The sequence below is a fragment of the Pelobates fuscus genome, chromosome 4 (genome assembly GCF_036172605.1).
Source record: "Pelobates fuscus isolate aPelFus1 chromosome 4, aPelFus1.pri, whole genome shotgun sequence".
In the NCBI taxonomy this organism is placed as follows: domain Eukaryota; kingdom Metazoa; phylum Chordata; class Amphibia; order Anura; family Pelobatidae; genus Pelobates; species Pelobates fuscus.
The window spans coordinates 164421927-164443505 of NC_086320.1; the positions used below are offsets into that span (position 1 = coordinate 164421927).

Consider the following 21579-nt stretch of genomic DNA (forward strand, 5'->3'; position numbering starts at 1 on the left):
AAGTCACAGCGGGTGTCGTCGGGTAGGTTTGTAGGTGGTTTGGTTGTGCAGGGGGTGGTCCCTCCGGGTATTCAGGTATTCATCCGCCAGCTTGGCTGCCCCTTGCAGGGTCTGTGGCTTGCGGTCCCTGACCCAATCCTGTAGTTGGGGCGATATCCCCTTGAAGAACTGGTCCATGACCTTCAACTGGAACAGGTCCTCCATGGTGCTAATTTGTGTGGCTTCTAACCACCCCTTTGCAGTGCGTTGTAGGCGATGTGCCCATTCCACGTGGGTGTCTTTCGTGGTCTTTTGAATGTCTCTGAACTTTAAGCGGTAGGCTTCTGCGGTAATCGCATACCGGGCTAAAATGGCCTGTTTCACCTTGTTATAGTCTCTGCTGTCCTCATCTGCCACCGGCCAGTACGCTTCTGCTGAGCGACCAGATAATCTCCCTGCTAATAGCGGTACCCGGTCGGCCTCACTGATGTTGTGTAGTTGGCACAACCTTTCAAAGTCCTGCAGGCAGTAATCTACCCCACCATCCGCTTCCGAATAACTCTTAAAAGCTTGGTAGGGAATTTTAGCTTTCCCTGGAATGATGTTAACAGGCGTCGTGGCTCTTTCTCCTGTTTGCTGGTTCATCTGCGACCTCCGAAGCATGATGTATTCCTGCACATCTGCAAAAATCCTGTTGGCCATCTCATCAGATGGTGCTGTTGGAAGTAGAGCCACCCTGCTCCTATATTATTTTGCAAATTCATTTGGCTCCTCCTCCCTTGGAGGTGCTGCAGCAGCTGCGGCTCTGTCTCCTTCCATCAGCTCTGCAATTAGTATAGCCTTTGCCTTGTTGCTGGCTATTGTTCCTCTTGCCTCTAGTAACTCTTTCAATGTACTTCGCTTTAAAAGTGCATAATCCGTGCCCATTCACCGGTTCGTGACCGTTCGTGAGTTTCCACGTGTTCCCGGGTTCCGGTTTCATCCGAATGAGTAAACTCACGAATTGCTGCTTCTTTTAGTATAAAAGTCAGTGTGTGTCTGTGAGGGAGCCTGTGTGTCTGAGTGATTGTGTGTGTCTGCGAGGGTGCCTGTGTATCTGTGTGTGTGTGTGTCTGTCTGTCTGTCTGTAAGTGTGTCTGTGAGTGTGTGTGTCTGCGAGGGAGCCTGTGTGTCTGAGTAATTGTGTGTGTCTGTCAGTATGTGTCTGGTCTGTGAGTGAGTGTGTCGGTCAGTGAATGTGTGTCTGAGTGATTGTGTATGCCTGTCAGTGTGTGTGTCTGTGAGTGTGTGTGTGTGTGTCAGTGAGTGAGTGTGTGTGTCTGCGTCATTGTGTGTGTATGTCAGTAATTGTGTGTGTCTGTGATTGAGTCGATGATTGTGTGTGTCTGTCAGATTGTGTCAAATCAGTGTGTGTGTGTGCATGTCAGTGTATCTAAGAGTGTGTGTCTGTCAGTCAAAGTGTGTGTGTTAGTCTTTAACAGGAAGAGGTTTGGCATTGACAGGAAGGGATGGGGCAAATGTAAATTAGGGGGTGCCCGAGTTCCATCATGCCTAGGGCAGCACAGATCCAAAATACACCACTGCTTATAGTTTCTATAGATATGCCTTATCTCCACCTCTGGGCCCGGCTTGGAAACTTGAAATGAATCCAGAGGGTATATATCAATCTAATTTTGAGTGAGCCACCATATTTCCTTGCCATAGACCCCCTGGCAGAAGTTTTACTTTTAAGACCTAAGTGAGTAAGTAATTTGGACTTCTGTTAATTAATCCTTTTTGTTTTTATCTGTTGTTGGTGTAAAAACTTTGTTTGTGATCTATTTTTGTATGCACTTTGGCTATTTTTCAGGTCTAGTGAACTTTAACCCTTTCACCACCACAACTAAGTCACGCAGACTCTGGGAGTAGGGTGCGTTCATGACACTCATGCCTCCCAACTATCCTGATTTCGGGACAATCCATATTTGTATATCCTGTCCCACTGACTTTGTTCCTTGGTATCACGCTTTTGGATACACCAGGGAACTGTTTCTGAAGAGCATTAGACATGCTTGCACTACACTCAGGGCTATAGGACACTGCAGAGAACACCAAAACAGTGCTCCCTTCATAGTCTGCCATTGGTGAGCTGGCCTGCTTGATTGGCAGGCAGACTGGTGCATATTCACACCAAACTGACATGTCAGTATTTCCTGCCTACATTCTTAGCACATATGCCTCTTTTAGGTGGAGCCAGTGATACAATCATGTCACTAGCCCACCCCCTTTACCCCTCCGATGGTGCCCCACTTCTCAGAATGCCAATATTGGGGGGAGGAGAGGGGATGGTCATACTCACTTTCATAGAACTATCTGTCCTAGTCTCATTCCTCCTCATTTGCACACTTATGGTAAGCGAAATGCCAGCTTGCACGTCCCAGTAGCATGATGCAGCAATAGCTAGAAGCTCCATTTTACTTTAATCATGCTGCCTCCTAGTTAGAAGGAGAGAAAGATCTCTCTACATACCATTCTTCTCTTTCATATTTCGTTACACCCATAAATCTTCACCTTTGTAGCAAATGTATACAACACGCTTTAAGTGCATTAATAAATATTCGGATTATTTATGTATGCTGTGCTTGGGTGGATATCTATAATAGAATACTTAAATGCAAATTGTCATGGGTTCTATTTGCAACTATTGTAGGTCCTAAGGCAGCATGCTAGATTTTCTTTTCACCTTCACAGCACAATGGAAAATAATTAATACAATTATCAGTTAAATTAATAATTATGCAGACATTTTTGTCTTTGTTGTAGGTGGTTGAATAGAGAGAGTCAGGTTGGCATGGGTGCCATTGGCATTTATTGCATGGTAAGTTTGATCTTCATTGGCCAAATAATTGTAATGTTGCAATAATCTTCTTTTCATCCTCAAAGCACCATGTCAAATGATCAGCATAATAGTTGAATTAAATGTTATGCTGAGTATATTTATCTGCTGTTTGTGGAGGTTGGAAAGTTGTAGAAATTAAGAGAATTAAAGGGTGTGTTCAAGGGCAGGCTCTTGTGGGACGAGCCATCACGTTTTGGTTTGGGCTTCAGTGTGGGTATTTTTGGGACCTAGCAACACCCTTGCACAATACACTTGTATACTTTGTGGTATTACTATGATGATGACCTCCAACACTCACACCTCTTCCTTAATGTTAATTATGTATATGCTATGTAATTAAGTTTTACCAAAGTATGTATTAACATGACAAAGACCTTTGGAAAAACACTACTGTGCATTTGCTGCAATTACAAAAAACATTGTTGTATTTAAATAAGGGTTCTGGATCCTTATATTCCTATGATTCCATCTCTTGTAGTAAGAGTTGAGTTCTATTATCTTGAAAAAGCAAGGGGTCCGTAAATCCCTTCTCCATAAATTAGTTAAAAGGTTAATTTTGTTTATCACGCTTTTCTGTTACTGAACTGAGCGACTGTAAAAAAAAAAAAAAAAAAAAAATAGAGGCAAGCCTGTTTTAAATTATATTTTATAACTCATTTTCATTTATTAATTCAATTGTCCATTGAAACATGGGACTCTATTGTCTAGAACCCTATATGTAAAACCCACTCAGCACTACTAATAACAAAAAATAAAACATTTACATTTTGATATTCTTTTGGAAAAAAAATGGCACTGTATTTTTCCACTGATTTAGAAGCTTAGAGACATCTTTAATCCTCTACTCATATTTTCCATAAAATCATATTTTACAGGCTAACAATTGTAATTTGTTTATTTTTTTGTATAACACAGAAAGGCCTTGCATGCATTGTATTTAAGATTTAATTATAAGCAACAGTGAGACAACAATTATACTTGTTTGACAGTCTTCTTAACATATTTACAGTGCAATTTAACTAGATGATAATTCCACACGGACCTATTAAATTTAAATATGTTCATGTTTTTTCAAAGCAGAATATGAATGATTAGCGCTCAACTTTTAATTCTAAGCTATTAACAAATTACCTTTGGCACTATGCAATTGGCTTCAAATAATCATACAGTACTATACTTGTAAATCCCTAAAGGCTTTAAAATAGATTACTTTTTAATCCATTATAGCATTTCTTTCCCTAGGTATGAAATATTAGGAGCAAGAAATAATGTAATCATTGGAATTAATTGTTTAAGGCCACATTTTTGGCTGGTTATACATGCAGTGTTGTATTATCATTTAAAGCAGTTGTTATTCTTAAAGGGACACATCAATGTGGATTATTCTACCTTTTTGACCATCCTATACATGATTCATATACCAAAAAAGCACTATTTTTTGCAACACATTTCCAGGCCCGAGCCTCCTCTGTTGACACCTGCTTAAAACAGGAAGTGCTGCACATATACATAGTTGGATTGAAAGTCTCCATGGCTGATACTTGAATTCAGTATCAAGGAGATACTGTGGAAAAGCAGAGTAGTTGGTGTGCAGCTGTACAACAATGTGTTTCTAACAAAATAAAAAGCTTATCAACAACACACAGAAGAACAGCAGCCACAAGTACTGTGGGCCCAAGACACAGCATAGGCAAACAAAACTGTTGGAAAACTGCCCGTCTGTGCTCAGCTTACAGGATATTAACAGGTGATATTATTGCACTGTGAAAGAGCGGCAGCCATTCCAGTGAAAACGATCTTTGGGTGATTAAAGGCTGATTCCAAACCAAGATTGTATAAAGTGGCAGCTCACACAAGTAAATGGTCAGAGAGTGTCAGAAGAAAGTTGTAAAAATATATAAATACATTTAAAAATATATATTATATACAAACAAGGGAAAAGAATGACAGTAAAGTAAACTAAGTGTCCATATAAAAAAATGGTGACCAATTTCCTTTTGTTGACAGTTAAATATAAGGTGCTTATGGACTAAAGATAAAATGGTAAAGTGCTCTAGAAAAACATCATAATAGTAAAATTATGATATATGCTGCTATCAATATTTATCAAATGAAAGATTATTATACACCCCAAAAGTCTCGCTGGCAGCAAAATTTGAAAAATTACAAATGCATTTTTATGCAGAACTATAATAATAAACTACATAGGTTATATAAAACGCTAATGAATTTAGCACTGTTTAGCATTTATTTTGTATTCGCTTTTTATGCAATGAGTACAAATAAAAAGAGAAACATATTTATGTTAGTAAAAACAGCCAAAGGTGCACCATATGATGATGATAGAGACAAATTCTTCCATGTATTCAGGATAGACTATTAAGAACTTTGCCTACATAACCATAAAGAAGATACTAGGGATGTGTATGGGCAAAACATTTGGTTTGGTTAGGCACTTCCGAAATTTGGAACTTCAGCAATTCGGACATTCGGAAGCATCTGAAAGTCCGAATTGCCGAAATTCGGCCGAATTTAAATTTGGACTGAAACAAATTGCACATGTCTAGAAGATACTCACCCTATTAAACCTTATCCTGGGCTCCAGTCCTTTAATAAATCAAATACTCTTCTCTTTAATAAAGCTTATCTTGGGTAATTTCTCTTATTACAACAGTCTTACTGTACCTCAACAAATAACCTCTGCATCCTCAGTCCACTTCTTGTCTTCCATAGTATGGCTACTGCACACACCACTTTTACATGCTTAACTAGATACTGGTATCACACCTGTCATCCTCACCCACCTTCTGATCCTTTACTCTGTACAGTACTGGTTTATGCGCTCGTTTAAGCAAGGCCAACCCCCGGAGCGAATAAGGAGGGAGGAGCATGACTGCTGCCCTGAGGGGTTGGCATAGCAACCAAATGGATACAGTTGGTTTACAGTTGGAAGCAGGGAATTCTGGGAAAATTACCAGATTACTGGTGAACAATGCTGAGGGCGCCTGGCAGTGTCTTTCCTCACCCACCCTCCCCAATGGTTCTGTTCTGGAATTGTTGTTTTGTGTTGTTTTTTCTCAGTTTTTTTATTTTGTCACAGCTGTGGGTTTCCTGGGCCTGCAAGTTTGGTAAATGAATAATGCCCGGATGGGCTTGGGGAGTCACAGCCTGAATTTGATTGATGACGAAGGACAGGCTGAAGAGGTTCTGGAAGAAGTTTAAAGTGTACCTGTCTACTGGGTAAAAACGAGCAGCTGACAGTATTTGGTTGTGCTGGTTTAAATAAAGCGGTGGCCGTTGCCCTTACCCACTTAATATGGTGTTGAGTTACTTATTGGGAATGGAAGGGTAACGGGATTTGGTGATCGAAGGAGTCAGCAGTCAAGTCTCTCTTCATCTCTTGTATCCAACATCATTTTATCTATCAATTACTTGCTGTTATATATCCTTACTGTATAACTGAAAAGCATTGCTGAATATGTCAGAGCTATCTACATTCATAATAATAATAATAATAACAAGAGCATTGAAGACATTTCATTAAACTGGTGCTTTGCTCTATAGTACAATCCAGATTGTTCTACGGAACAAAGCAGGGCAATAAAGGACCAAGGTCACTGGTGGAAGCTTTAGCCAAGTGATCTCAGTCAATGAGCCAGGTCCTCTATTGACCATGCGTTATTCTACAGACATCCAGTTTCTCCTGCTTGAGAAGGCCAAATTACTGGGATTAGCCACAAATGCCCAGCAGGATGTGGGTAATTTGGCAAACCATACTAAAGCAGTTTGACTGCTTACTATGATACAGAGACAGGGTGCTCCTGGCACCATAACCTCCACAGAGATCTATAGTGGTTATTGGAGTATTATTGGAATATTGGAGTGTTTATTGGAGTATTGGTAATTGGAGTATCCCTTCAATCCATTGAGCAATAAATGCTTAGGAACGTAGACAATGTTGATAGAATTAATTTATCGCTTCACAGATTGTACTATTTTGTTGCTTTTGCTATATTTTTCAGACTTATTATTGTCTTGTATTTACACATGGAATAAATCCTTGTTTGTTTTTACCAGATGAGTAATACATATGTCTAGCACATATTTAAAGCTTCAGCTAATGTATACTTTTTTGCTTCATTATACTTATTTATTAAATAATTAGCAATTAAAAAGAAGGCATGCAGACATATTCATTTTTTGATGGTTATCACATTTGTGTAATTGAAATATTAGCTTTTTGCTTATAAATGGCCTTTTTGTAGAATAGAATAATGTAATACAGTAGACAGTAGACAGTTAAACTATAAACAAATGCATATAAAATATGTCTATCCTATATAAGCACAGAAAAGAAGATTAAACATGATATTATGTACCCTATTCTTTTTGTCTACCAACATATGGGTTAGTAAACATATAGCATCAGATGGCCTTGTGCTAGAGGAAAACAATTACATTGAATGTAGTGGAATAGCTATTTTATTGCAGTACATAAGACTTTGATTACATACTGCCAAGATTCATACCAACCTGGTAGTTGTTGACAGATAAAGTAGAAAAAAATGAAACTCATTTATTTTTCTTTATTGAGACCTCAAGGTAAAGCAGATTTTCAGTCCTTGTACTTACTACATTGATAGAACCAAGACTGACAGCTAAAATGTGCCAGTCCAGAAATATAAATTAAACCCAGCTTCTTATCAAGGTTTCATTTAGTCTTTGAGAATAGGAACTACTCCTTCCATTATTGTTTGTCCCTCCCTGCCCCTCCAGAAAAAATATACAGTATGGGATGTACAGATTACTGTATTAACCCTTTATGTAACTTAATTTTTTTACGCCACACAATTTTGATAATTTCACATTTGTTTTCTAAATTAAGTGTATATCTTATATAGTATACAATAGTGCAACAATATATAGCACAAACACAATGCATACTTTAATTATCTTTAAATTGCATATACATAAAATGGAAAAATGTATGATCAATAACAATATAATAAAGCTAAAATAGAACAAAATCAATTAAATGCATAACTCAAAATGTAACTATGATTAATATTTTTTTATAATGCATAAATGCAGTGTCTTACATAAGCAGGCAACCTCTCTCTTGGGAATTTTCACATTTTGTAGTGTTTCAACATGGATTTAATAGTGATTTTTACCATTTGATTTACAGAACATATCTAAAAATGTGAAAGATGCAAAATGTTTATATATTAACTAAACAATATAATAACTATATATATCAATGTATAACATAGCTTTTGTAATGATAACATGATGTCATATTTTTTACTCAATAATTAACTGAAATAGCAAAAATAGTCAATGTCTTAATTTCTAAATTCTCTTTATAAAATTGTGAATAGAGTTTTGAATATCTAACTACTTTGCTGCTTAATCTTCAATCCACAATTCTCAACATTGGCCCCAATTTAATAATTTTGAATGTTGTTCAAATTATGTTGCATTTGTAAACAACATTTTAACATGATTTATTGTTTTGTTATATATTTTAATCTTGTAATATTTAGATTAAAAAAATATATATATATTTGCTATTTTATTCTATAGAAAAAAATTATTTGAAAAGTTTATCAATTTTTTTTAACCAAGGCCATAGATAAAACCTGCTGTTTTTCTTCATTAAAATCATCTTCTTAAAAGAACACCGTAGTTAACCATAATCAATTCGATGGCTAGAGGATTGAAGTATATATGGTGCCTGGAGTCTATGGGTGCCAGGTCCCGTATTACTATTGGCCTCTAATGACATTAAGATGGAGTTATGCTTTTACTTTATGTCACACCAATTCATACCACTGTTTGAGGGCAGTGATTGGCTGAGAACACTCAGCTGACATGTTCAGCATATTATTGCCTGCAACCTCTGTTATGGAATGAATGGAAGCATAGCTCCGCCTCTGCCATTTCATCATTGGAGGCCATGCTGCAGCCTGTCATGGACCGTGGAATCTCTGACAAACAGTGAATAAACTGTTTATCAGGGATGCATGACCCAGTGCCCATGAACTCCAGGCACCATAACAATATTGATTAAGGGGCTTACAGTTTTCCAGTAAGAGAAAGTAGGAGTACATTTCCATAAGATAGTGAAAATGACAAAACCATGTCTATTTCAATTTTCCAAAATGTTTTAAAGGGACTCTCCAGTGCCAGGAAAACAAACCTTTTTCCTGGCACTGCAGGTCCCCTCTCCCTCCCACCCCCCATGCCAAGTTGCTAAAGGGGTTAAAACCCCTTCAGTGACTTACCTGTATCAAGGGCCGATGTCCCTCGATGCTGGTTCAGGGTTTGCCAACGCTTCTTCCCCGCCGACGCCATCCGGCGGGGGAGACCTATTGTGCATGCGCGGCTGCCGGCGGGGGAGACCTAATGCGCATGCCCGGCAATGCCACGCATGCGCATTAGACCTCCTTATAGGAAAGCATTGAAAAATGCTTTCAATGCTTTCCTATGGGGATTTCAGCGACGCTGGAGGTCCTCACATAGCGTGAGGACGTCAAGCCACGCTATAGCACACGAAATCTGTGCTATAAACTCGGAAGTGCCCTCTAGTGGCTGTCTCAAAGACAGCCACTAGAGGAGGAGTTAACCCTGCAAGGTAAATATTGCAGTTTATGAAAACTGCAATATTTACAGTTGCAGGGTTAAGGGTAGTGGGAGTTGGCACCAGGGCTCGAGTCCTGCGGGAACGCGTGGGAACGGCGTTCCTGCACTTTTTTCATGGCAGGAACGCCGTTCCCTTTGCTCCTGCAGGACAAAGGCAGGTGCCTTTTGAGCCCAGCCGGTGCTCCTCCTGAGCAGAGCCTTCACTATGCAAGCGGGCGCGGCGTCGCATAGTGAAGGAGTCAGGACTCAGGAGCGGACGGACGACGGAGGACTTACTTCCGGGTTGTTCCTCCTCCGACCTCCCCTGCCCTTTGCGTACGCGGCTACGCGGAGTGATGTGACGTCACGCGGAGGCGGAGTCATGGAGTGTAACGCTAGGAGGAGGGAGAAGAAGCCAACAGCCAAGCCAGCCAGCACCCACCCCTGAGGCCAAGCCAGCCAGCACCCCTGAGGCCAAGCCAGCCCTGAGTCAGAACTGTAAGTATATTTTACTACTATTGGAGGCTGGGTGGTTGGATGGGGGGGGGATGCAGATGGGGGCTGGGTGGTTGGAGGGGGGGAGGGGGTGGATGCAGATGGGGGCTGGGTGGTTGGAGGGGGGGGAGGGGGTGGATGCAGATGGGGGCTGGGTGGTTGGAGGGGGGGGAGCGGGTGGATGCAGATGGGGGCTGGGTGGTTGGAGGGGGGATAGGGTGGATGCAGATGGGGGCTGGGTGGTTGGAGGGGGGGTAGGGTGGATGCAGATGGGGGCTGGGTGGTTGGAGGGGGGGGTAGGGTGGATGCAGATGGAGGCTGGGTGGTTGGAGGGGGGTAGGGTGGATGCAGATGGAGGCTGGGTGGTTGGAGGGGGGTAGGGTGGATGCAGATGGGGGCTGGGTGGTTGGAAGGGGGGATAGGGTGGATGCAGATGGGGGCTGGGTGGTTGGAGGGGGGGGTAGGGTGGATGCAGATGGGGGCTGGGTGGTTGGAGGGGGGGTAGGGTGGATGCAGATGGAGGCTGGGTGGTTGGAGGGGGGTAGGGTGGATGCAGATGGAGGCTGGGTGGTTGGAGGGGGGGTAGGGTGGATGCAGATGGGGCTGGGTGGTTGGAGAGGGGGTTGGAGTACACGTACAATGATATTAATTAAATATATATATAATTTTCATTATATATATATATATTTATATATAATATAAAATAAGTATGTAAATACGTTAAAAAATAAAATTAATAAATAAATATATGTGTGTGTAAATTCGTTCTAACTGTATTTTAAAATTAATATATATATATATATATATATCAAAATACACGTATAATCAAATAATATATATATATATATATATATATATATATACATAACTATATATACCTATATATAAATAAAAAGAATTTGAAAAAATTATATATATATATATATATATATATATATATATATATATATATATATATAAATAATCTACGTATATATTTAGGTATTTTTATTAATTAAAATTTGTGGGACCTGCCTGACAACCCAGGCTGAAAGTCCAGGGAATTTAATTTGTTAGCACTATATTTAACTGTTACTTTCCAAGACACCCTAAAACCTGTACATGGTGGGTACTGTTTTACTCGGAAGACTTTGCTGAACACACATATTAGTGTTTTCAAACAGTAAAATGTATTACAGCGATGATATCGTCAGTGAAAGTGCATTTTTCACACACAAATGGCACTTACACGGACGATATAATTGTTGTGATATGTTTTACTGTTTTTAAACACTAATATTTGTGTTCATCGAAGTCTCCCGTGTATAACAGTACCCCTCATGTACAGGTTTTATGGGGTTTTCAAAAGTTACAGAGTCAAATATAAAGCTTGCTTTTCAGTTTTTTTCTAATTGAAATTTGCCAGGTTGGTTATGTTGCCTTTGAGACTGTACGGTAGCCCAGGAATGAAAATTACCCCCATGATGGCACACCATTTGCAATAGTAGACAACCCAAGGTATTGCAAATGTGGTATGTTCAGTCTTATTTAGTAGCTACTTAGTCACAGTTACTAAAAAAGACTGGACAAACCCCATTGCAATACTTTGGGTTGTCTACTTTTGCAAATGGTATGCCATCATGGGGGTAATTCTTATTCCTGGGCTACCATACGGTCTCAAAGGCAACATAACCAATCTTGTGAATTTCAATGCACTGAAAATTTTCTGCAAAATTTATATTTATTTGGGGGGGGGGGGGGGGGGGGCAGTGGATCTTGGGTGAGTTCCCACACTTTTTTCCCCAGGACTTGACCCCTGGTTGGCACCCAGACCACTCCAATGGGCAGAAGTGGTCTGGGTGCCTGGAGTGTCCCTTTAAGTTCCAATCAGCAAATTCGAAGCATTACACTCTCCTACTCACCAGAAAACTCTGTTGGCTGCTCTCAGGATTTTTTACCATTTCTTTCGGTCTCCAGATTCAACCCCCCGATTCCCTCAGGAAATAAACCCTTCCTCCCACCCTTATTCCACCTTTCTGTATTGCATGATCCTGCAGCTGCCTCTATTTGTAATTATTCAATTACCTCAAAAGCAATACTGTATTTGCATATTTCTCCTGATCTCTGGCCATTACTTCAAATTCCCCTTCAGCCTTATGCGCCAACTCCCCATTTAGATTGTGAACTCACAAGTTAACTTGCTAGGCACTTTGTTTTAAACTACTGCATGTTCTAGATTGGAAGCTCATGTACATGGTCTTCTGTTCCTTTTGTATCTGTATGCATTTGTTATTTGTCTTTATTCTCTTTATTATACAGCAGTGGTCCCCAACCCAGTTCTCATGGCCCACCAACAATGCAGGATTTATGTATTTCCCTGTTTTATTCCAATGAAGATACTGACAAAACCTGGACTGTTGGTGGGCCATGAGGACTGGGTTGGGAAACACTGTTGTACAGCATTGCATAATATATTAAAGCTATAAAAATACCAAATAATAGTATTTAAAATACTTGAAATTTCCCTGAAACTAATGTAAGCATCAACTAAAGCTTCATTTTGAGAAATATCTTTATATTCAAATTATCTTTCATTAGAGGTTTTGCAAATGCATTATAGTAAGAAAAAATGACTGGTTAATATATATAATAAGCAAAATGGCCACTCACAAGCAAGCTCAGATCTTTCATCATACAGGGGTATAATCCTTGCATAAGGATATGCAGTTGTTGGTTCCTTTCCAAAACAGTAGTGACATAAAACACACAATCAAAAGGTTCACATAGTTCTCACTGTGCTACTTGTAGATGTATAAATAAGAATGATGCTTATCTTGAGCAATTAAAGTAACTAAAGTACTTCCATTACTCTAGATACTATAATTAGCTTTCTTGTTTATTATTCTACAAATGATACAGTGAGCACTATATGCACTTTCTATTGTGTTTTGTATGTCACTGATGTTTCTGAAGAGATCCAACAAATGTATACCCCTAAGCGGGGATTATACAGCTGTATGTTGAAATGTGTGAGCTTTTTGCATATGTGAGTGGTCATTTGCTTATTATATAAACCCCAATACTAGCATGACAACTTACACTATTGAATTTTCTTTGTTTGAGATGCTACATAATCCATCTGAGTATATTGAGGATACATACCTCCTGCTTTTTTACAAGCAGGGATTGTACCACTGTATGCTGCATTAATTTGATCTTAAATTAAGCTCCATTAAATGTGAGTGGTCCTTTATTTTATTAAGTCTCAGATTTTGTGTTTTTAACACAACACAATATTGATGCATCCCATCTGTTTTATATCATACTGAAGATGTCAATACTTAAGAACATTTGCCAGAAGAACATTCTCTAAGAACATTGTGAAGGCACTACTTTCTTTAGATTATCTGGGTGCTGTATATATAATTTATTGTAAATGTATTATTACAATATTATGTTGCAAATCTCATTTATTGTTTTTCAGTGTAACCTTTATTTTCTTGCTTGTAATAATGAATTATAGTCTGTTTGTAGAAGTTTGTGCTTTGCTTTACACAAATCACTTTATACATATGAAATAAAGTGGTATTTCTTTCAGAAACAGTATGCCACCTCTTAATGCACTTTACATCACTGTTCAACACAATCAACCTCCATTGGTTCTTCACTTATTTCAATACCAATTATATTCCCCTTTCAAGAAAGACTTGAAATCAAAATAGGCAGTTTTGTTCATATCTGGGTGATTGTAAATAAAACATTGTCTGATCATAGGCTTTATTTCTTGTATTTATTATTTTCAAACTCATTCTATGTTTTTGCTTTTCACCAAGTGAGTGGACAGGTGGATTCATTTAAATTCCATCAAGCAAATAGACATAGTCAATATATAGGCTCAGAATTGCAATGAGATAAGGGAATGTTATAATTCATTGTTGGGAAATCTTAGTTTCATTACATTATGTACTGACCAGCCACAACATTAAAATTACTCACTTAATATCATGTAGGTCCCTTCTCATGCTGCCAAAACATATCTCATGTATCAAGGCACATTTTTTTAAGTCCTGCAAGTCATCTTTTTTAAGTCCTGCAAGTTGCACGTTGGGGCCTACATGGATTTGATTTGTTTTTTCAGCACTTCCCAATTGGATTGAGATCTAGGGAATTTGGAGGCCAAAGCAGCATCTTTAACTCTTTTTCATGTTCCTCAAACCTTTCCTGAAACAAGTTTGCATTGTAGCAGTGTGTGTTTATCCTGTTGAAAGAGCCACTTCCAGGGAACAATATTGCCATGAAGAGGGGCATGTGGTCTGCAACAATCTCTGGATGGGTGGCATATGTCAAAGTAACATCTAGATGAATGCCATGGCCCAAGGTTTCCCAGCAGAACATTGCCAAGAGAATAACACTGCCACAGTTGGCTTGCTTTCTTCCCATAATGCATCCTGCTGCCATCCATAGATGACAGACAACTACCTGGCCATTCACCTGATCTAAAAGAAAACGTTATTCAGACCAGTCAACATTTAATTTCTCCATGGTCCAGTTCTGAAGCTCATGTCCCCATTGAAGGAACTTTAGTTAGTTGACATAGGTCATCATGGACACTCTGACAGGTCAGATACACAGCTCCATATGCAGCAAACGACAATGCACTGTGTGTTACTGACACCTTTCTATCATGGCAAGCATTATGTTTTTCAGCAATTTAAACTACAGTAGCTCTTCTGTGTGATGAGACCAGAAAGGCTAGCCTTCGCTCCCCACATGCATCAGTGAACCTTGGGTGCGGACCTTTATGCCAGTTCACTGGTTGTCCTTCCCTGCACCACTTTTGGTAGATACTAATCACTGCATATCGGAACACCCCACAAGACTTGCTGGTTTTGGAGATGTTGTGACCCAGTTGACTAGCCATCACTATTTGACTTTTGTCAAAGTCACTCAGATCGTTTCACTTGTCCATTTTTCCTTCTTCCAACACATGAAATCCAATAACTGACTGTTCACTTGCTGCTTTGAATATCCCACCCCTTGACAAATGCCATTGTAATGATATAATCAATGTTACTCACTTCAACTGTCAGTGGTTTTAATGTTGTGCATATTTACATTTAGAGCAATAATATATGATACAATGATTTGAACTTTAGACTCCACATTTCTAACTGATGTTAATATTATCAGTGATAACTTACAAATAAAAAGAATGATCCAACACTCTCCAAAAATAGCATAGTGTTTTTATTTAGTGTCTAGCACAACCATTCAAATATCAATGTTTAAGCTTGATAAAGGGTCCTGTGTAAGCCAAAATGTTGCTAATTGTGTTTCCTGCTATGTAATGTATAAAACACTATGTTTTGTTCGTTTTGTTTTGGAAAGTGCTTGGCAGTCAATTAAGAATGTATTAATCATTACTGGGGGTCTATAGAGCATCCCACTTTAGTAAGTGCTCATTATCAATATCATCAACGCTTCACACATTGCTTAACGTTAAGACATTGCATTTTATAATTGTCATAAAACAGATCTATTACTGTATACAGGTAGATTTATTATATTAATTTCCAATAAGTAGTTTTAATCACAAATACTGTGTCATAATGTCATGTAAATTAGACTAAAAGTGCTAAGTGACTTAACATTGAATGTTGCTTTGTTCACTGACTTCACAAATTTTAGAGTGTCTAGGGATTCTTTATTTTGTGTGTATGTTTACATGTCAACGTATTTTTTTATTTTTTTAGGGATATTGTGCATCTATCACTTTATATCCCTTAAAAAATCTAGTTATTGTGTGATAAATATTAATACAATCTATTCTTTATAATACTGGTTTGTAACACTCTACAAATAAGTGTAAAACAATTTCTAAAGACTAAACTAATATAACTAAAAATAAATAAAGCTCACATCCTTCTTGCAAACAAAGGCTATTCTTAAATGTTTAAAAAAGCAGCTGGAAAATGAAGCATTCTTACTTTCTGCATCCATTATTATTGATTGTAGGTTCTTACGCTGTTGAAGAGAGATCAGTGAATGTTTAGAATTTGTGCCTGTTGGAGATCTCTTTGTGCCCTCAAGGTAGATTTAATTTAAGACGGAATGCATGGGGATCTCATTCTGTTCTACGTGTTTTGTGATACTGCTGATGAAATTTAATGGTATTAGGACTGAGTCGGTTTATTATAAATCATGATAATGCTTCTTTGGATGAAGGTATCTGTGTGCCCAGAGGTGGTATGATGGCTTGTTATGCTTCTTAGAAGTTCTGATGTGGCTTAAGTATTGTATGATGGTGAGTATCATGAAAGGTAAATCTGTTGTTGCTAGTGGGTTCAGAGTTGTAATGATACTGGCTGAAAAATAGTCTGATTATTGAGTGCAGTAATGATTCAATGCAATAATGTGATAAGGGAAATAATTTAACCCATATTTTTGGTTGATATTAATATTGTTCTCACAGTAATTCTAGGCACAACATATTTATAAATCTATTACCAAAAATGCACATTCAAAACATTTCCAGCTACTGTTCATCTGATTGTTTTTTATGTCACACGATTATTTTTACTTTTCAATCATTTTAGGAGTTATCATGTATATGTGTTTTCCTATATATTGTTAGCTTTTGCATACCTATATGGTCGTATTTAATTATTCTTTATTTTGCTTAGAAATAGAACACAATTGCAGAAAATATTTGTTTTGAACGCAATACAAGAGCAATTAAAAGATATATATATATTTTAAATATCTACGCATTAAACATATCTACGTATTAAAAAGGAATTTGTTTATTGTTTGGTAATTATCTCCATCCATCACCTCGAAAATTGTTTTAGACTACCAAATCCTTCTATTGTATTTACATGCCTTGAGCATTGTTCGAGATTTTATAGGGTACATAGAGTAGGCACCAAATATTGTTGAATACATTTTCCAACAGATTCAACATTTTTGGAAAAACTCTTTGAAATTATTTTTATTATTATGAAAAATATTTACATTTTTAAATATATTTATATTTTTATATATATAATACATTTTTGCTATTTTGCTATGTTTAAAAGTTTATCCAAACATGTATAATCATTTGGAAAGCTTTTCCAACAATATTAAATGAAGGCCACCGTCTCTTTTTTATGTTCATATTGTCAATTCACCTCCATCCCTACATATAAAAAAACAAGCAAGTTTGTATTAGGCTACATTCATTTTCGGCCCAATGACAATTTGTCTGAATTTAGAACAAATTATTGGATTTTGAAGTGCCATGTTGATTTTATTCACAGATAAGGTAAGAAGTGACCAATAGAATGAAAAATAGTAGGGGCAGAAAAAAAAACTATATATATATGTTGTTTTTTTCTACCCCTCCTTTTTTTTTTTTTTGGCGTGCAAAGATTTGTACATACATGCCTGAGGTACCCCAACGGCATTCATCTGGCTTGGTTTCATGAGTCACAATAGGGCAATAGATAGGCGTGCACATTTTATATATATTGAATGTTGTCTGCCCCTCATTTATCCATATATATATATATATATATAAATATATATTAATATGTAAATACAGACTTTTTTAACTGCTTCTCCTCTTTTTCCCTCTACTTGTTGCTTTGTTCTCATTTGACCTGAAAATGCTCCTACCATTGTACTGCAAATTATATGCATAATATTTAGATTATATATATATATATATTAAATGATTAGACTGGATCATATTAATTTTGTTTTTGCAATGCACAAGTCTAGTTATTATATAAAATATGTCAATGGCTCGGGCACCTGCATATGGCTAAGGAAAGGCAGTTCGCTTGCAGCAAGCAGCATGGGTCAGAATGCTCCTACTTACTATGATGAATAGCTAATATCAGTAAAGACAATGATAATTTCACCAAGCTTAGGTAATATTCCGGTAATGTATTAATGTGCTATGGTAATAATAGTGATAACTTGAGTTGTTGTTATCATATGCTTTTCATCCACAAGCTACCTCATAATAGATTCATTTAAGCTACATTTTATATAGAATGCAAATTATAATAGACATATTTTTCTTGCATTAAAAACAACGGTAACAGATATCTCTCTTTTTATTACAGTAAATGAATGCATTGCAAATTATTTTGTCTCAATAATGAATAAGGATTTAACCCCAGAGCAATGTGGGCTGAAGACCAACAAACAAGAGGAGATAGAATTAGGTAAATCATGGAAATGAGGCTTGTTGCTCTGATAGTCTGTTATGTAACCACATACAAGGGTGAATCCACTCAATAAGGAGATATGTAATTATTTAACTAATGGCTGAGGGTACTTTTCAAAAACTTATTAAACCCCAAATGCAACATTTTGCTTCTTCAAATGTTAACCCATCATTTGCCATCAACGGGTGAATGATACACATTTCACAATCACATTTTCCCCTGTGCACAAATTCTATTGTCAACTATTATAGATTTTTCAGGATGACAATTCGGATCATTAACTCTGACTTGCAATTAAAGTGTATTAACCACTCCCTTTGTGAACTTGTGGAAGATTTAATTGAACTGATTTGAAACTTAAACAGCTGCAGTATTCTATAAAATTAAAATAATTACATCATTATTGCGATTATCTGGTTGTTGCAAAGTTGAAATATAGATTTCCACGTCTTGAAAAAACAAAAATCTGATAAAGTTGGTTGAAATGTTTTTGTTCTAAACTCATGAGAATTTGACAAAATAAAAGGGAAGATTTAAAGCAGCTGTAATGAAACAGCCACCATCACTGCACTGCTAAGTACGTCTGTCTCCGTGGAAACCCATGGAATATTCCGGATGATTGTTCCACTTTTGAACTTTACCTCATGACTGATCTTTTTACTCCAGCAATCTGTGCATTATGTAAATTTGTTTTTATTGTAGTTTTAACAACAACTGTTTGTTATGTATTTTCATAATATGAACTGTGTGGGACTCGCAGGTCCCGTATTAAACATGTATTCAATAGTATTAGGTGATTGTGTGAAGTAATAATTGTGGCACGCAGGCCAAGAGCAGTTGAGGACTCGCAGGTCCCTTCTCTTATATACATATTCTCCTATTGTCTGAATTCTTCGCTTTGTGTGTTCAGTTCAACGAGATATAACATGAATAAACAATTCTAGTAATGTGTTGGTCTAGTTGTCGGGTGTGGGTAGAACGGGTGGTGTTAGGTCCTAATGTGTGTTGGATTGTCCGGTCCGTCCCGGTTGAGCGGGTCTTCCCTCCACCCCTTCTGTGTCTCGTGTCATAGCCTCATGCGATGTGTACGACTAAGTAGGATTTATCAGTCGTCCTCATCAGTGGATTGCCATTTGTGTTGTATCTAGCGGTAGTGTGGTCACAGTGTCAGTTACCATTATGGTGCGCTTTGTGTAGTGCAGTGTTATTGTGTGCGGAGTGTCCGTACTCCCTGGCGCTTGTGTATGTCTACCTTTCTACACTCCCCATGTTCCCTACTACATTTAGATAAGAGTTGTAAGCAGTCGTCAGTTCGGGGAGCTCTTCTGGTAGTCGGGTAGTGGCTGTTGTCCGGTTATCCTAGTGAGCTTTGGGTTAGTTAGCTGTTAGGTCTGAGGAGTGGATAATCGGGGCTGATGGTCTCAAGTGTGTGTTCGCTTACCAGGAATGGTTAGTGACTTGTTGGTGCTATGTATGATGGACAGTTGTTGGCAGTTATGTCGCTATTACATTGCCAATTGCTTGTGCGATAGGGTGGTCGGGAATTTATGAGTTATAGGAGGGTTGGTGTGGTTGTGTTCCTAGGTTGTGGTTGGCGATGTGGGATTATTTGTTATTTGTTCATTTCCGTTTGGGGGATTATTTATAGTGTTAGTTCTTGTTGTTAGGATTCTGAGCAGTATTGACTGAGGATCATTGTACTCTTGTAGAGTAGTGAGGCTGAGCAGTCATTGGGAGGTTGTCATTTTAGGTAAGATTTAGTGGTATGTGTAGTTGGTGTGTGTGTGTTTCGTCAGTGTTCTAGGCGTGGCGTCTTCGTATTATGTTTGTGTTGTATATCGGGTTTCCGGGTTGGTGTGTTGGTCTGGCTAAGCGGTGTGAGTTCCTGCATGGTAGTTGTGTGTGCCCATGTAGTGTGTCATCGTTAAGTGATGATCAGATCAGTTTTGTTAGGTGTGTCGTGTGGTGTGGTGGGTCAGGTGGGTAGTTTTGTTTGAGAGTTATCTTTATGTGTCTCAGATGTGTCATTGATCTAGTTGAGTGTTTGGATGAGGTTCCCATCTGTCTATGTTGGTTCTGGGTGTGGGGTCTGCGTAGGATCATTGTGCAGGGAGGTCATGATGAGTGCGCGTTTGGGTGTTCCGTTGTTTTTACTCCATTGCGTCGTGCTGTGTTCCAGTCATTTTATGAGTCTTGGTATGTGGTAATGGTACCTCTCGTGTGGATGTTGATGTACGAGTTAGTGTGGTCGTAGTGCGGTGATGCAGTTGTGGGGTGTGTGTGGTGGGGTTGGTTGCGTGTGGTGGATGTTGGTTGTATTGTATGTGTTTGTGCGTGGTGTGATAAGCGAGGGGGCTGTGTGGGTGCAGGACATGTTTGGTGTTGTGGGTGTTGTGTTGTTCTCTCAGCTCCCCCCCCCCCCGTCGGCCCCGTCCCCGCGGTCTCTCCTCGCTGTGTATATAATCCATGGTTGCCATTTGTCTACGTGTTTGGTGAGAGTGTCCGTCAGATTTGCATGTATCTCTTCCGCAGCTCGAATTTCTTCCACTTTGGCGAGCCATTGTTCCGTCGTAGGGATTTGAGTCCTTTTCCAGAGGGTGGGTATGAGTGCTTTGGCGGCATCTAGTAGATGTCGGAGAATCGATCTTTTATACCTTGAAATTGGTTTGTGTGTGTGGTGTAGGAGTATGTTTTCGATGGATAGTTGTGTCGTGGGTCCCAGGATGTCTTGAATACGGGTCGTGATTTGGGTCCAGTACGGTTCGATTTTGGTACACTCCCACCAGATGTGTTTGACTGTTCCTTCCTCCAGGCCGCATCTCCAGCAAGTCGCCGGGGTGGCGGGGAATATTTTATGTAGGATGTCGGGTGTTCTGTACCAGAACGTCAGTAGTTTGTAGTTCATTTCTTGGTAGGACGTGCTGGTGGAGGATTTGTGGTGGAGTATGAGGATTTTGTCCCATTGTGCGTCTGTAAACGTCCTGTCCGGGAGACGCTCCCATCGTCTTTTGTAGGGTATGACCGTGGTCCGTGATCCCGTGATTAGGTGTTGGTAGATGGTGGAGGTAGGTTTCCTTACGGTCGATTTTCGGTCGCAGAGTTCCTCGAACCACGTGAGGGTTCTATGTGCCGCAGTTATATCTGGCAGTGTATAGTAGTAGTGTGCTAACTGCGTGTATCTGTATTTGTGCATGGGGGTTGGCGCATCTTCCACCAGTTGGTCCAGAGGCTTCAGTCCGGTGCTGGTTAGGGTCCTGTGAAGGGGAATTAAATCTCCTTCCCCTAGGAAGGTCCAGGCGCTGGTGGATAGTCCCCCCCCCCCTAATTGTTGGTTATATGCTAGGGTGGTCATTGGGCTTGGTGTGGGAGAGGCTGTTGTTGTCTTCCGTATTACTGACCACGTCT

At 38.9% G+C, this 21579-nt stretch overlaps 1 protein-coding gene across 1 annotated transcript in view; it reads left to right on the forward strand.

The window, feature by feature from the left end:
* LOC134609385 (uncharacterized) overlaps positions 1-21579 on the forward strand; it is a 180543-nt gene that overhangs the window by 104209 nt on the left and 54755 nt on the right. The window contains exon 2 of the mRNA XM_063453061.1: positions 18070-18171. Coding sequence (XP_063309131.1) covers positions 18070-18171 — 102 coding nt within the window. The remainder of the gene's footprint in view (positions 1-18069; positions 18172-21579) is intronic.